The 15,463-nt window shown below is 45.8% G+C and overlaps 1 protein-coding gene across 2 annotated transcripts in view; it reads left to right on the top strand.

Annotated features, from left to right (window-relative positions):
• Positions 1–15,463, top strand: part of LOC146208422 (pleckstrin homology domain-containing family G member 7-like) — a 142,658-nt gene that overhangs the window by 85,604 nt on the left and 41,591 nt on the right. For both annotated transcript variants that reach the window (XM_084593665.1, XM_084593674.1), the window contains exons 3-5: positions 8,346–8,471; positions 10,228–10,289; positions 13,367–13,488. In XM_084593665.1, the coding sequence (XP_084449791.1) occupies positions 8,346–8,471; positions 10,228–10,289; positions 13,367–13,488 (310 nt within the window). The remainder of the gene's footprint in view (positions 1–8,345; positions 8,472–10,227; positions 10,290–13,366; positions 13,489–15,463) is intronic.

The raw sequence follows: 15,463 nt of genomic DNA, 5'->3' as shown, positions 1-15,463 counted from the left end.
GCGCAGTGGAACGCGCGGTGGCAGATCACAGTAGCGGATCACGGATCATCGTAAGCTAGAACTCTCTAACAATAGACACCTTTAGCAGACCGTGTTGCGTTTTGCCATCTGCTTTACCGGAGTTACGGAATCCCTCCCACTGGCAGTGCTCCCGCACTGATTGGTCCCGACGCGGTGGACATGCATTAAGCCTGTATATGCTAAGCTGACGGGTAACTAACGCCATCTGGCGTCCTCAAGGCGAGCTGCCACGCATCGGTACCAATGAAGCGCGTGCGCACTGCCGATGGGAAGGATCCCGCAATTCCGGTAACGCAGACGGCAAAACTCAACATGGTCTGCTAAAGGTGTCTAATAACCAACGGCGTACACTTACCGACTAAGCGACCGACAAGTCGCATATGTGTCCACGTGCACCCGATCACTAATACGCGATCACGTGCGTATACGGTTGTGAGTTCGGGCACCTCAACTGCTGGCTTGACCACTACACCAGCGCCGCCTCCTTCCTCTGGCGGTCATTTCTGAACTACTGGTCGGGAACGTCGCCGGGGGAGCGCATTGAAATACCCACATCCCGACTGGTACGCGCTGCTAGCGCCGCTGGCACCTTCTCCTTCATTGTGTGCACGCGCCTCGAAGGTGCACAAAAGAGATGTTGCTGGTCGCTGCGATTCTGGTTGGCATTCCAAGGCGTTCAGGGAGGGAAGAAAGTTATTGTGTTCAAGGGTGCGGAATCGCTCCTCTTTGTTCTTGTTATTAAAGCACACAACAGCACCATGCTTGTCAAAGAATGCCAACCGTGCAAGTGCTTTACGCTGCACAAAGAAAGAGGACACGCACCCGCAATATTTTACCATGAACAGCCTCCAACTAGGCCAGACTTCTATCCAATTGAAAAAGTATGGCAATATTAATTGCAGAAACATTTACTTATCAAACTTTTGCACGGAATCATATCATTTAGTTAAGCGTTTCTTCATTATCGGTATTTACTGATGAGTTCATCATTAATTCGGCCACATGAATTCATGTGGCCGAATGCAGTTTTGAAAAAAAAATGTGAAAAGTCAAAATGTTTGCCATTCACATCAGTGAGCATTCGCTTATGATCTATATGGTTCTGCAAATAGGCTGTCTTGGGGGTACGCGTGCGCTGTGATAGATTTAATTAAATACATGAGCAAACGCTTATCGCTAGGGCACTTATTAGCCAAGCTTACGACTTTTTTCTTTCAACCATAAGCGAGCAGTTAGTAGACATATTTGGTGTATAGTCTCATTTTTCTCTTCAGCCTCGCATATCGCCTTTAGGACTCTTACTTTGTGTTAAAACAAAGGTAATTTTCCTTGCTGTTAGCACAAAAAAGTATCAAAATCCAAGCTATTCAGCCAGCGAAATTGCGTGCACCACGCTGAGCCATCGAATAAAATTTTGCATTGTGAAGATAACTAAGGTAAAAAAGGTATTTACTTTCAAGTTGTAAACTATCTTGCCATTTAATTACTTGCGACACTAAAGGCGTCATTATAATAATGGCGTTTCGTCAATTTGCCTCATGGATGGGACATGAACCACTAGTCTTTTTTTTTTTCGCGTTCGCGCTGCCTAATTAAACTAATTCTCTGAAGCATGCGCATGCGTAAGCGAGGAGGCTGATAAAACTTTATTCACAATATGTGGGAGGAATAGGGGAAGTCAGCTAGCGTGCCGCAAGCCGTGGAGACTTTTGACAACGCCGGCCCATTCGACGGCCTTGAACTGAATGCCAGGGTCATCGCTGGACCTTAGCTTGTCCCAAGCTTCTTTAGAGGGATCAGGCAAGAGTTCTGAGGGAGGCTTATGGGCTTTGCACGCCCAGATCATATGCTCGAAGTTGTCTTTCTCCCCGCAAAACCGGCAGAAGGGATTCATAACCTTATGTATGAATTTTGATATGTAGTTTGGATTGGGGAGGGTCACCGTCTGTAGCTGTCTCCATATTACTTGTAGTTGTCTGGACAGTGTTTTATGGGGTGGTGGGAGTGTTCTTCTCATTGCTACCAAGGAGAAAGCACGCCACCGCACAAACAGATCTGAAGCAGCTTAACACGTGCAGAACTGACCCCCTTCAAGAGCCACTCGCGCAGCGGTTCAATGGTAGGGGGAACCGGCCTGCCCGCTGAATTACCGGGACGCCGCCGAAGAGGGCGCTTTCACTGGCGCCTGCAGCGCCCCCCTCCGAAGCTGCGGTCCCCTATTGGGAGCGTCCGCAAAGGGCCTACAATGCGTTCACACACTCAGGGATCGCGAATGCCCACGATACTCTAGCAAAAGGACTAATCACTGACATGGACAGCTATGACAAATCGTGGATGCTTACAGGTGTGTATACGCTCTTACGGACTTTGTTGACGTCCCCCGTGGCTACCATAGCAATGCACAATTTTAGCCAACTAGAGCGCAAGAGAGAGAGAGAGAGACACCGTGTACCATCCCCCCTCTCTCGCACAACCCCGTCCAATGTGCATGGATGATTCATTTGCTCGATGCTAAAAGTGGAAGCGTCTATCTGAGCTCTGTGCAAACGAGTGGAGATCAACTGAGTGAACGACGCGCGCCCACTGTATTTTCATAGCGCCTACAACATACGTGTTTTTTTCTCGTTTTCGATTCATTTATTTTCCCAACGCTTGGATAAATGCTTCCTAAACCACCCACGCAAGCTTGTTTATCCTACCATCGATGCCAGGGAGACGCCTAAGCTCTGAGGTGATCGCTTTATCTGGCTCACGCAACGGTGAAGTTAGAAACGCGCGACACGTTCTCAGGAGAGAGCAGCTCTGATGTTCGCAAATGTACTTACAGATACGGGCCAAATCGTATTTGTGTAGTGCGCGCTGGCCCCAAAGAGCAAAGAAAGCACAACTTTATTGTGTACCTTCCTGGGCTTCGAAACAACGCTGCCACGTACAGACTATCGCTGACGAATAGAGAAGTAAGGTCCACTCGGGAACGAACGACTGCCTCCAGATGTCGCCTTGTTTGCTCCGGAGCTTTAGCGCTATTTACGGACAAGGATGATTGGCTCTTACATGTTCAGGGGCCGCCGTGCGGCATTCGGGAAAGGCACCACACACCGCGCTGCTAAGACGTCAGTGCCCGCGTACTCCGCGTCAACGCCGGCGGCGATCCGTAACGACGTTCGCTGCGGGAATACGCCAGACCAGACCATCGAAGCGACGACAGCCGTATAATACGCTGGCTTTGGGAGTCTGCAAGCTCGCAGCGTTCAGTGCACGGAGCTCGAGTCAGAACATCGTCGCTGTTGAAAGGGTTTGTTATTTCTTTTATTTGCTTTTCTGCCGTTCGGGACAAGCTCGCCTTTATCCGCTTTCCCTTCTTTAGGCGGCTAAAGACGCTCACGACCCGCCCTTGTGCAAGGCGATATTCTGATTCAGGAGTTCGTCGCGTCCGGCTGATCATGCGCGAAGTACGCACCGGCAATAGGCAGGCATCTATCTCGCGGTGTGCCTCTCTCCATGTAAGACTATGCGAGTCGAGTGCTAAAAAAAAATTCGAGGAGAAAGCTCTTACTCTAGCAACCGGCCGCGTCGTGCTCCGGCCATGCTTATTATTCGCCCCGTTCTCGAACAGCGAGTCTTGTAACCAGGTCAATCATCTGCATTTAGGTAAAGTGCACTGCGAAGATATACTGGCATATATGCATGGCATCATATAAAGCAAGCGCATTCCACTGCGAAGCCTAAACATTCCCATGTACAAACATACCGACCTCAAGGGGCATCGACAAATCGATATTTCGATGTGTAAAAAAAGCGGCAATAGATTAGCTTATCTGTCATCTAGTACCAAGGATAGATTGTACCCACACTAGTGACGCGCTTCCTGGAGCGGTGTATCACACTTCGACGTGCCGTTAGCGCATCGCTCTCCAAACGTTGCTAGTCCTAGCCTGCTTCGCTTGAAGCCGTGGCGGCGGGTGCTTTATAACTAACCCCATCATAAGATGCCAACTTCTGTTACCAGTGCACTGCAAAAAAAAAAAAAAATAACTGGAGATTAATATTAACGTAGAGCCGCTGTCCGCAATGCTTTCGGTAGCGAAGCAAGCTAGGCGAGGGTAGCCGCAAGTCTTTGGTTAGGCTGGCTTCATCGCATAACCGCAACTTGATGCGAAAAAGGAGTAAGAGATGCCGAAGGCCACCTTCAAGCATTCCCCCTCTCCCTCACGATCGTCACGCGAATTTTCTGCGCTAGCGGTGCTTGCAAGTGCGCATGGCTACGCAAACAACCCGTCTAAGCGCGTGAAAACCGATCGAAGAGCGCCATTAGGAGAAGCGCCACTTGCTGGGGCATGACATGCTGTTCGATATATCGAATGACCGGCGCAGTTTAGTTTATTTTAATTCAGTTTACCGTCGACTTCGTTGGCATTGTGAGCGAAAAGCACGACCATGCCGCTAGCAGGCTGGGTTAGAAGGTGACGCACTCACTGGCGGGTAGCCTGATCTCACGAAAACACGCGACATCCCCAGTCAGACGCGTTACCCCTATATGTCACGCAGACCCGTTCGCACGTCAAGGTTACAATATGCGGCTTTACGTATATATCGGGTGGTCTTTCACATAATGTCGTAGCTAATTAAAAAGTGCTAATTAGTAATGCTAATTTGTAAGTGTGAGATAACCGAGGCGCAAATTACGGAAGTAGTGAACGTGTGAGCAGCGAATTGCATGCACTCGAAGGAAGATCCGCATGGGGAGCTGCAGAGTGGAATTTTTAACAGTCTTGTGCCATGCTGTTAAATTAAGGCGGTGTGTAAGTATTCATAAGTCTTTCATAAGATTATCAACGACGTTATCTGTGTTTTATACGTGACCATGAATTCGAAATATGCGTGTTTGATATACATCCGGGCTCGACTGTATACCGTTTAAGTTCAACCATGCTCTCCGCGGTCGTCTTCGCTTCTGTTGTAAAGAGTTTCGTAACCTCGCTGCTCGGAACACTATAATAGATGTTGTACGCGACATGTAATGTGCAAGTATAAAAAGATATACCTTTAAGAATTTGTCTGACCAGCCCCAACTCGTTTAGTCCGAACACACAAGAGCGAGAAACGATAGATTCCTGTACATTGGTCCCTACTTTGTCTAGTAAATAAAGATGACCAGCACTTTTGTACTCTATGTGTGTTTCTGGTAATCTTGTCGTTTGTTTTTCTTCTACGGGCAACCTATAATCGTATAAAGCATCCATTTCGTTTTTTGATTAAGATGTTTGTATAAGGTGGCGAAGTGATGAAAGATGTCCGGCGAGGTCAAGGCCTATAGTCAGTAGATCAGTAGTCTCCTTTACTCTGACTCGCCGGCAATACTGTATCGCCTAAAAATTAATAAACGAAATAAGACATCTGGAGTCAGTTTTGCGCAACCGACAGAAACTTTTCATTTGTAAAAGCAGAAATTTTGCAAAAATAAGAAAGGCAAAAATTATCTGTAAAAGAAAAACAATTTGTTTTCGGCAAATCAGTGAATTATTTCGCCTCGTGCACGGTCCGCAAAAGCAAGCGAAATTCGTTGTGTAGCTCTCGTATCTCATAAGAACGATGGGAGCCAGTTCGCTTCAGAGATCCTGCGAATAGTCTTGTTAGAATCTCGACGGAATCCATTTAGTCGCTTTCGGCACCCAACTTATGGCATACAATATGCGATGATATCGGCACGAATTTCGTGAAACAGCACCTGAATAATCGTCGTTAGGCCACCAGTGTTCGTCGGCAAAGGGAAATAAAACTTAGGACAGTTTTTACCATCAAATACATCTACCCAATTAATGTCCACGTTCGCAAAGTTGCCAAAGCTAAGGCAGCGAAGCTGCTCTCAGAACCTGGAAGCGGTTTGTTCGAGCCTTTGAAGGGGGCTAGCTAAATACACCTCTATAGTTGTTGGCATGGTCGGGAAGCCAGGATGATCAAAACGCTCCATGTTTACATGTCGCCCTGTTCCTTCGCGCGCTCACTCATCAAATCAAATAAAATCAAATAAACTTTATTCGGCCTTTTTTTATCACGATGAACAGAAAAGAAATGCTAGGGTAGGAACAAATAGCTACAAACGCTCTAGCTTGACGAGGCTCCTATCCCTGTTTGACATGGCCGACAGACATCCACATTATTGCAATGTAGAAACAAACGAAAAAAGTATGCAAAACAATGCGCAATATAAACAGGTACTATCTCTGAAATAATATAGATGTAAGAAATGCACACGTATCTGTATTAACTCGTCACAGACTATTTATTATATACACATTACGAATACATTCAACTCACAGAAAACGAAGGAAACATATTTGAAAGAAAAATAGCATATCGCCAGCAGCTTCAAAAAGGCAGAAACAATCGAATGCACACAAGCTCACGTATTAGAGTAGACAAAAAATTAGAATACATCAGCAGTACAAAAGAAATTGGTGTCGGAGAAACGAACATGATTAAACCCATGTGTCTTCTAGAATAGGGTATTTTTGCCAATTGTACCACTACCTATCTAGCTTGAAGGCCGAGTTAGCTGCAGCGAAATCGCGCGGTCTATTTCTGTGAGCCTTTAATCAATGACGCTGTGAGGCACATGGGTATATCCGAGTGCCACGGCAGTACCTGAAGTGGGCGTGCCTCAGTGACCGGCTGTGTAGACTTGAGTGGATCTACTGCTGTGTGTTTTAAGACTTGCTTCCTTCCTTCCAACTTTGGTTTCCTTTGCATGTGCTTGGTTAGTTCCCATGTCTTCCCTCTTCGTGCTTCCATTCCCTCTTTACGCGGGGAATGGTTAGGTTAACAGAACTAGCTCGAAGCGATGTGATTGATTTCTGGTATTTGCCGCGACGCGACCTAAACTATCACTATAGCGCTTTTCCCACCTCGACTGCCTGTATTTCGGTGGGAAAACCCTGTAAAAGTTTTCATAAAGGCGAACTGAAATTCATTTAACGTAGTAGTACTGTTAACTCTCGGGAAACGAAAATATCTTCTTAAACTCGGGGCAAGACTGGTTTTCAACAAGTGGTAACGTTGAAAAAAGTAAGATTATCTAAAATAATCGCACTAAGAGAGTTGGGGCTTTTTTTTTTAATTATTCCCGGCTCATATAGTTTTCTATGCCTGTCTGTCATTCGTCTATCACCAGCGTTCTCACTATTCCACAACCAGCGGCACACACTGCTGGGCAGTGGACGTCAGAAAGCAGTCTGTGACGTCACAATGGACGTCAGAGCTCCAGCATCAGTACGACAAACGATGGAATATAGAAAGGGATCACTATAAAATACCGCCTCACGTTATATTTCTCCTCAATGAAAAAAAATAAAATAAAAGCATAATATCCACTCGTCGGTAACATCTACACCGCTAAAGCAAGATGTAAATATTTCGCTTTCCGCCGACGTTTTCAACGTAATGCAGTTTGTCGCTTTTCTCATGCAACGCAGAACATATCGCCGGCGATAGTAGTACTGAAAGCAACTTGAGGGGACGTGACGGCCTAGGTAAAATTAATTGGTGTAATTAGGTACAGAGTAGATGAAGGTGTATGATGTCATAACTGTAGAATACGCTATCATGATTCGTGTCACAATTGCCACAGCAACCTGCCGGAAAGTGAGATATCTTGCTTCTCCATTAAACCCGAACCAAGTAAAGATGCTTAGCATTTTCCAAGCTCAGTGCTGATATCTTAATACTAGACCAGCAATCAAAACTACTTCAAACCATCCCAAATAGTGTTCTCCATCTTCTTAATCGGTCCAAGCGCAGTGAAACTCTGGCTAATGTTTTTACAGGGACCACTTAATTATGACACCTGGACCAAAATACAGAAAATAATGTGCTTGAAACACTTCATGCCAGGCCCGCGCACATTTCACGTATCTGTTCGCCAAATTTGCAGCTTCATGCCGACGCCCGCCAGCATAGACTGAAATCCATTAGACGTAATGCACCGTAACCTGGTCCACTTTCCTGTAACTCACCCAAATGGAAGGCCTTAGTTGACCATCGTGTAGAAACGACCTACCTTTGTAGCCTTTGCTTCAACAACACCCGCTCTTCAGCCATCTCGCCGATGGGATGTTTATTTCCTAACCCTTTAAAAGTATAGCTTTGAAACCTTACTAACCCTAGTATATTAGTTTGGCGCACATCTACCTTTGGCCACCCTATCGTCATAGAGACATAGACCCTTAAATTCATTCACTCAGTCGAGCATGACGACCGCAGACTCGGACAGGGCTTCATTGAACACCTGTCATCTCTCTTTATACTTGCGTTCGCTTGCACCGCAGGAGCAGGAGAGCAGCATCGTGTTCAAGAAGCTATCGAAGCCCGAAGAGGAAGAAGACGAGCAAGACGAGTTCGTGGAGCCACCAGCCTCGGCACTCCACCGAAGGCAGGCACTCGTGCCACCAAAGGTGCGTACCGCGCGACGCACGTAGAGCCCCCAACGTGCGCGCGCGTCATTTCTCCATGCTGCTATAACATGCCCTGAATGATACGCACAACCGCAAGCCCACACGGCAACTTATGCAAATTTTTGAGAGAGACCTGTTTACATTCCTTCTAACTTTCTCTTATTTCCAGCTTCCTTCTTCACTATGCCTGGCAGCAGACGTCTAGAATAAAAAAAAAAAATCCACACAGCGACTTAGCAATGCTGTAGAGGAGTGGCCGGTAGTCAGTGGCCTCTGGATGTTATAAACACACTGAAGATGGGGTTTGCAGTTTTCCTGACCTTGCACATAAAAAAAAATAATAATTATGCACGTATATTTTTTTCTTCGTGCACTTGAATGATGACTGCACATGAAGAGAATAAGGCATGCCAACAACGGTATAAGTGACACGTTTCCTCTAGAGGTATGCTAAGAGTAGGAGCGTGCAGAATAAAAGTAGTTCTATGAAAGTTATATATCTTGATCGGCATTCATTTCGACACTCCACAGTTGTCAGGAATAAGCGCCCGTGATCAGCGGGGTCAATTTCGCCTCAGCTAGCTATAACACAAGTACCTAGATGCCACTGGGATAGTCATTTGTCCTGTTAGTGAGTTCAACTTGAATGATGTCCATTACAATCACTACTATGGTGACGTTGATGCTGGTAGTTAATTTTTCTAGTTTGAATGAAACGAAAATTTTTTAAGGATGGATTTAGGGGAAGGAGATAAGAAAGTGATGCCTCCCGTTTTGGGAGAGAAACTTTTTATGGCCTCGTTTACGTTAGCCCAACGATAGCGTGTCGAGTTGGTTGTAAAAGATATCGGGATCACTTGAGCCAACCCGACCCGACTGCACGCCAAGCTGAGTCAACGCTACTCCCAGCAGTCGAGCTGTCCCTCGGCGCTCGCTTAGCTCGACCCCTAGTGTATACGTTATAGCCGGGTTTCAGCCTGACAGGTCGATTCGACCAGATTCGAGGCTCGTTTACATGAGATTGACGCTTAGCGGGTTGAATCTCATCCCGATCGTGTATATATGAACCCATTTCTGTCAGGCCGAGCTCGCGGCTAGATCAAGCGCACTCTTCCCCCTCGAGCGTCAGAAATGTCCAGACATACATTTTTTGCTTACCGCCTTCTTCAGCGCCAGCCCGGCCACAGAAAAGGCGCTGTACCGAGGCGGGCACTGTGCGTGCCCGTTGCCAAGCGGGGCAGCCCGAATCAACCTACTCCCCTCCCGTTAGACTGACCCAGCCGGACTCGATGACCGCTCAGCCCGACCCGCTACCGTATAAATGAGCCAGACAAGCGAATTTCACGTAATCGGAGTGCGAGGAATTCACATCGCACCCCCGCGCTTTATTTTTTTTTTTTCAACGAAACAATCTGAAGAAATGCATTCTTGTAAACAAAACTCATCAGCCTTCTCTCCCTGCTCCTCGTTCCCGACATTGGCATTCAAGAACTGCCCATAAATCCACCTGAAAGCTCATCAGCCTATACGCGAAAAGACCCCCAACTGTACTGCTTGAGCTTGCTTGTTAGAGAGGTTGAACCTGTTAATTTCCTTAATCCATGTAAAGCTATGCTTACGTTACATGGGACCCATCGTTTATCGCTGCACATACAGCTTCGACAGCTAATGCGTGAACTGGAGCGCACAGACGCCTAGGGACAAAATGCTTCTGTTTTCTGTCTTTCACGCGCACTGTTTCTCTCTCTCTTTGCAGATGCTCACCGATGGTTACGAAAGCTCCAGCGAGGACGTTTCCACGCAGGGATCGGTTTCGAAGTGAGTATATCGCGGTCGATGGAAGAGGGCGGTCCTCGGATCGCAAATGAGCGTCGCGGTTCATGCGTGCACGGCTTTGAAAACGCTCCCCCTGTATGGAGCATCGATCGCGCTTCGGGACCGCATTCACTGCACGTCAGTTTCTATTAACGAGCGCCGCACCATTTACTTTTGTCGCCGACATTTGAAATACGCCCCTATCTCACGGTGCGCTGCCAAATGCATGAAAGATGGGTCTGTCTTCCCCTGCGCCATTCTCTTCCACCCCCCTCCCTGAGTAGCACGGTACTGCTTCCGTAATTACCTCTCTACGCGCAAGTGCGGTACAGCTCAGTGATCTTTAAAATGCACATTTTATGGCGCATTTACTTTTTTTTTTCATAAAAAAAAAAAGTATAAGCATGGTGAAAGTGTGGGCATCGTCCTGTTTCCTCAAATCGCCATAGTGTGTAAAATGTATTTTTAGTTCCTTTCGAATTAGCGCATCGGAATTGAACATGTAAGCGCGGTAGCTGAAGCGTGCTCTGAATTAGAGTTCTTTCTTTATGAATTATCGCACTTAGTATCGCTGTTTCCTCCTTTTAAAGGCTGATTATTGGCTATCGGGTCACGACGAGAGATATGTTTCTAACATATAACCCCGGCATCGGCGGATATTTAAATGAACCACAACGTGCCAAACATTTAGCAGGAATTTGAGCCAGCATGCATAAAGACGAAGCTCATTCGTGCTTCCTTGTTCGTGCAGATTTCTTCCTTTTTGCTTGTTGTCAAGTGCGATCAATGTAATTAGCCGAAATTCGCAAAACTCATAGCCTTAAAACTACCCTAATTTGAGTGGCTAAGTGGGTTTTTTTATTTTTTCGCTCGTTCGGGCCGAGAATGCAAAATATGCCGCGGACTTCGATGTCCATGTGACGTTATGCAAGAGGATGACATCACCGTTGCGACTGCACATGTACAGCACGCTGCCAGAGTGTCCGATTTAGTAGTGATCATCCGGTCATTATAAGTTCAGAAATCATGAACTGATATACGACGGACCCCATAATTCCCCATTTAAGCATTAAGTACGAAACGAGCAGGTTCATCGATGGGCATGATTACGGCATGCTGAACTAGACCATCAAACACCTTAGCACTGAATTACGGCAAAAATAAACCAATACTTTAAAGGCATACTGAATAAAAAAAAATTGCCGCCGAGATTTCCAGCGCAGATGGTAGCTATCACATTGGGAGTGACCAAAATAATCCATTCTATGTACCGAAATAAGCGAAAATTAAGTATTTTATTGAATATTTCTCAAATCGCCGCACCTAGCGGGCTCCTGTGAAAGCTGTGACAAAACCGGATAACACGTCACAACTACCCCCGTCGCGGCCGGTCGCACCTGTTCATATTTCCTTTCCCCCGTGGTACTCACAAAGCGCAGGGACAGACCTGCTTTTTTTGTTTGCTCGCGTACCTGCGCACAATTGATCGTTCCCTCCCAGCGCGCAAACAATTGTCCGCACGCGCCCTCCGTACGCGTCCCCCTCGGCGTCCCTCCTGTGCAGCATTCCACACTTCGCAGCATTGTGCACGGCGTGGCACGATGAGAACCGACACTGCGTGTAGCTGGTCAAACAACTTCAGGTGCGGGGGCGGCGGGATCACGGGGCCATGACGTTGCTGAGGGTAGTTGTGACGTCACACCCGCCGGCTCACAGTCGGGAGCGCGCTGCCTCTGACCCGGCGGCCGCTCAGAAAACGTCAAAAATACAGCAATCCGCTCAAAACTAACCCGAATTATGTGTCTGTACTAGTTTAATCGTGTGTTAAGAATGCAATTGTGGCGCTTTCTCAATATTCTTGGATATTTGTTCGGTATACCTTTAACGTCATATGACTTCCAGACAAGAGGGATGATGAAAACATTTCAGGTTTCGCTCAACGTACGTGTACAATTGGTCAAAGAAGGACTCCCAGCGCAATACTAAAACTTTTCAAGCTAAATTCTGCGCTAAAAGAAAGTTCTGATAGATTTTATTCGATTGCAAAAAAAAAGCCTAACCCAGCAAAAGAAGTGATTAACTCAGTGTGTTCGGCGTTTATATATCGCGCGTACGGTAATTAAGTACTTGGTCGATTGGAATTATATAGCGATAATGTTTTTTCCGGCAGAGTATTTTGTCGCGAAGATTTCGTATGTTTGTTTCCTTATGTTGAATGATGCGTCATCACCGACACGATGTCATAGCACTGCTCTTGTCACGCTCAAGGCGTGACCAGGATGCTATGGAATAATCGTAACCATTAATTCCCAACAGCTTTTGGGATGTTGGTGATTGTTCACGTGACCTGAAAAGGTCATTGTAAGCTTAATAAGCGGCGGGAATACGGGAAAAGTGCTGTTGCTATCAACTCGCCGAAGTGGCTCAGTGTCTTCGAAGTTAAACCTAATGAATAAACACCGTTAAAGACGAATGCGAGTAGCATAGAAGCAAACAGGACGAGCGCTGCCTTCGACCCCGTTTTAAGCGCTGTTTATTGATTATACACCCGTACCAACTAGCCCAGATATCTCTTATATTGAAGTTAGACAGTTTATCTCGCATGTTAGACTCCTGCGATGGCAGCCCTATTTCGATAGAGGCGAAATTAAAAGATTCCCATTTGTTGTGCGATGTTAAAGACGATCCCAGGCTGATTAAATTATTCCGGAATTCTTCGGGCGTCAAACCGTCAAATTCAAATACGCGTTGTTATCGCAGTCGCCGAACTGCTTCTTGTTTATGGGAACAAGTTTGCACTTGCTCATCCTCCAACCCCAGTACACAGTTCGATGGTATTCTGTGCCAGTCTATAGTATCCTATAGTGTTTTCTTTGTCAGCCTAGTTTCCAGTTGTTAGCGCCATCCCGTTGCCATCTGTACTTGCTAGTACAAGCCATGCTACTGTGAATTAGAATATTCTATTTCACTGTAGCTATGCAATAGTGCGTGCATGTGTACGATGATAGCATGAGTTGATGATTGATGACCTCTCTATTTTTTCTTCCCTTTCGAATCTTTATATCTGGCTTCGATCACAGCGATCAGAACACGCAGAAGACGCGAAGGCGAAGCTCCATCGTGGTGATCCCGCCGATGCAGATCTGCCCAGGAGACCTGCTAGTCTACAGCAAAGTTCTCACGCACAGAAACAACCTCTTAGGTAGGTTTGTACTGCACGTGGTACATACAGCGCATGAATGATGGACTGCCCTTGCACGAACCTCTGAATCCCTTGGGGACATCAGGGGTTTCTCTCTCTCTCTCTCTCTCTCTCTCTCTCTCTCTCTCTCTCTCTCTCTCTCTCTCTCTATCTATCTATCTATCTATCTATCTATCTATCTATCTATCTATCTATCTATCTATCTATCTATCTATCTATCTATCTATCTATCTATCTATCTATCTATCTATCTATCTATCTATCTATCTATCTATCTATCTATCTATCTATCTATCTCTCTCTCTCTCTTTCACCGGTCCCCTCGAACGACATTGAGCGCATCCAGGATTGTACGGAGGAGGCTCCGCTCAATATGGTTACTGCACAGAGCCAACAATACGAAATGGCAGATGAGTTCGTTAGCTGATACTAGAAAAAAAATTCGCTTCTCCAAGCCTCCACGGTGCTGCTATATTAAAGCGTTTTAGGGTCGACGATAATCAATAAGTGCTTTTCGCATCAGGTGCAGGCAAGCAGGAACCACCAAAGTAAGCTACATACTTTTAAACTCAAATAGATTATCAAAATTTGCAGTCATTCGTCATTGAAAAGGGGCTCCCATTTTGCAGAGGGCGTTAACAGCGATGGGCAACGCGTGGACATTTAGGGCAGGTGTACCCCATTCCTGAAAGTATACGCATACGAGACACTATCTACACAGAAAGAAAAACGAACAGTAGACCGGCGACGAATCGTTTAATTTTTTCTTTCTGTTTTTCTTTTTTTCTTGTTTGGTATATTGCTCCTCTTCGAAACAAGAAAACGCACAAGTGTTTTCTAAAGCAATCGTGCTGCTCGGCTTTTGATAAGATTTGTCCTCGTCACCGTCATGACCATCCGGCTACTTTTACTCCTCTTCCATCTACCTCCCCATAGCCATGTCTTATTGTCAACTGCACCCTCCTTATATCTGTAAGCTTCATAATTTCCTCTGCTTACGCGATCACCTGTCATTTCTTGTAACGTACGCACTCTTAGAAATCTTAGGAAATCCTCACTCTAAGAAAGCCACACGGTAACCTTTTCGCATATTTTTAACTGCTTATGTTCTTCTGCCCTTCTTGATCATATAAGGTACCCTTAACCGGACCGAATTGGTTGCATCTGAAGAGGAATACAAATTCTTACGAGAATCAATGCTTACGTTTTAGAGTCAATGATGGTCCATGCCATTGCCGATAATTCTACTAGACCCAAAATCGAACAGCTTAATAGTTCATCTTTATTTTTAGTTACAAGGCAAATCAGTAAAGGTCAACACAACAGACTAAGACATTTCCATGCCGTATATTGTAATATGCCGTGTCCTATGTTCCCCCTTTTATCCCGAAAATATTGACGAATTCTATTCATTTATTTCCGAACATATCGTTCTCTCTATCTTGACGTTTCTTTAGCCACACGTGGCCGAAATAAATAGACTCGCGATATTTCTGGTAACGTTGATGCAAACACCGCGAGATCCGCCAGCAGTCGATCCTATGCCGGCAGCATCCCCTTCGATTTTGCGTATCTAGAGTGGTCGCAGCGCGAAAATCGATATCGCAAATTGCACGAGATTCTTTCTTTTTTTCTTTTTTCGTTCAAGTTCGTTTAGCTGGTATCCGCTGGGTTTCTTTATCCTTGCAGCAATGAAGGCCCACATAGCTCACATAGCTCTCGTTACCAAATGTTGGTGCTATCAGAGCTCCTCAATACTACCAGTTGCGAAACTTCCCATAGGGCTCATGTATCAAAAATCGGCGGTTTTGATTGGTCAAAATTCAGGTGTTTACGAATGGTGGCGGCACTCGCGGCCAATAAAGGAAACTGCGTCTAAACTCCAAACTTTCTGATTGTTGATAAATGCACAACCATCGTGGTAAATAAAATTAGTTGAAGACTTGTAGTAAAAAAAATTATTAGGATAACAACT

The sequence above is a fragment of the Amblyomma maculatum genome, chromosome 1, assembly GCF_055883805.1.
Source record: "Amblyomma maculatum isolate TAMU_Amacu chromosome 1, ASM5588380v1, whole genome shotgun sequence".
Classification (NCBI taxonomy): domain Eukaryota; kingdom Metazoa; phylum Arthropoda; class Arachnida; order Ixodida; family Ixodidae; genus Amblyomma; species Amblyomma maculatum.
This window is presented reverse-complemented; position numbering and strand designations above follow the sequence as displayed.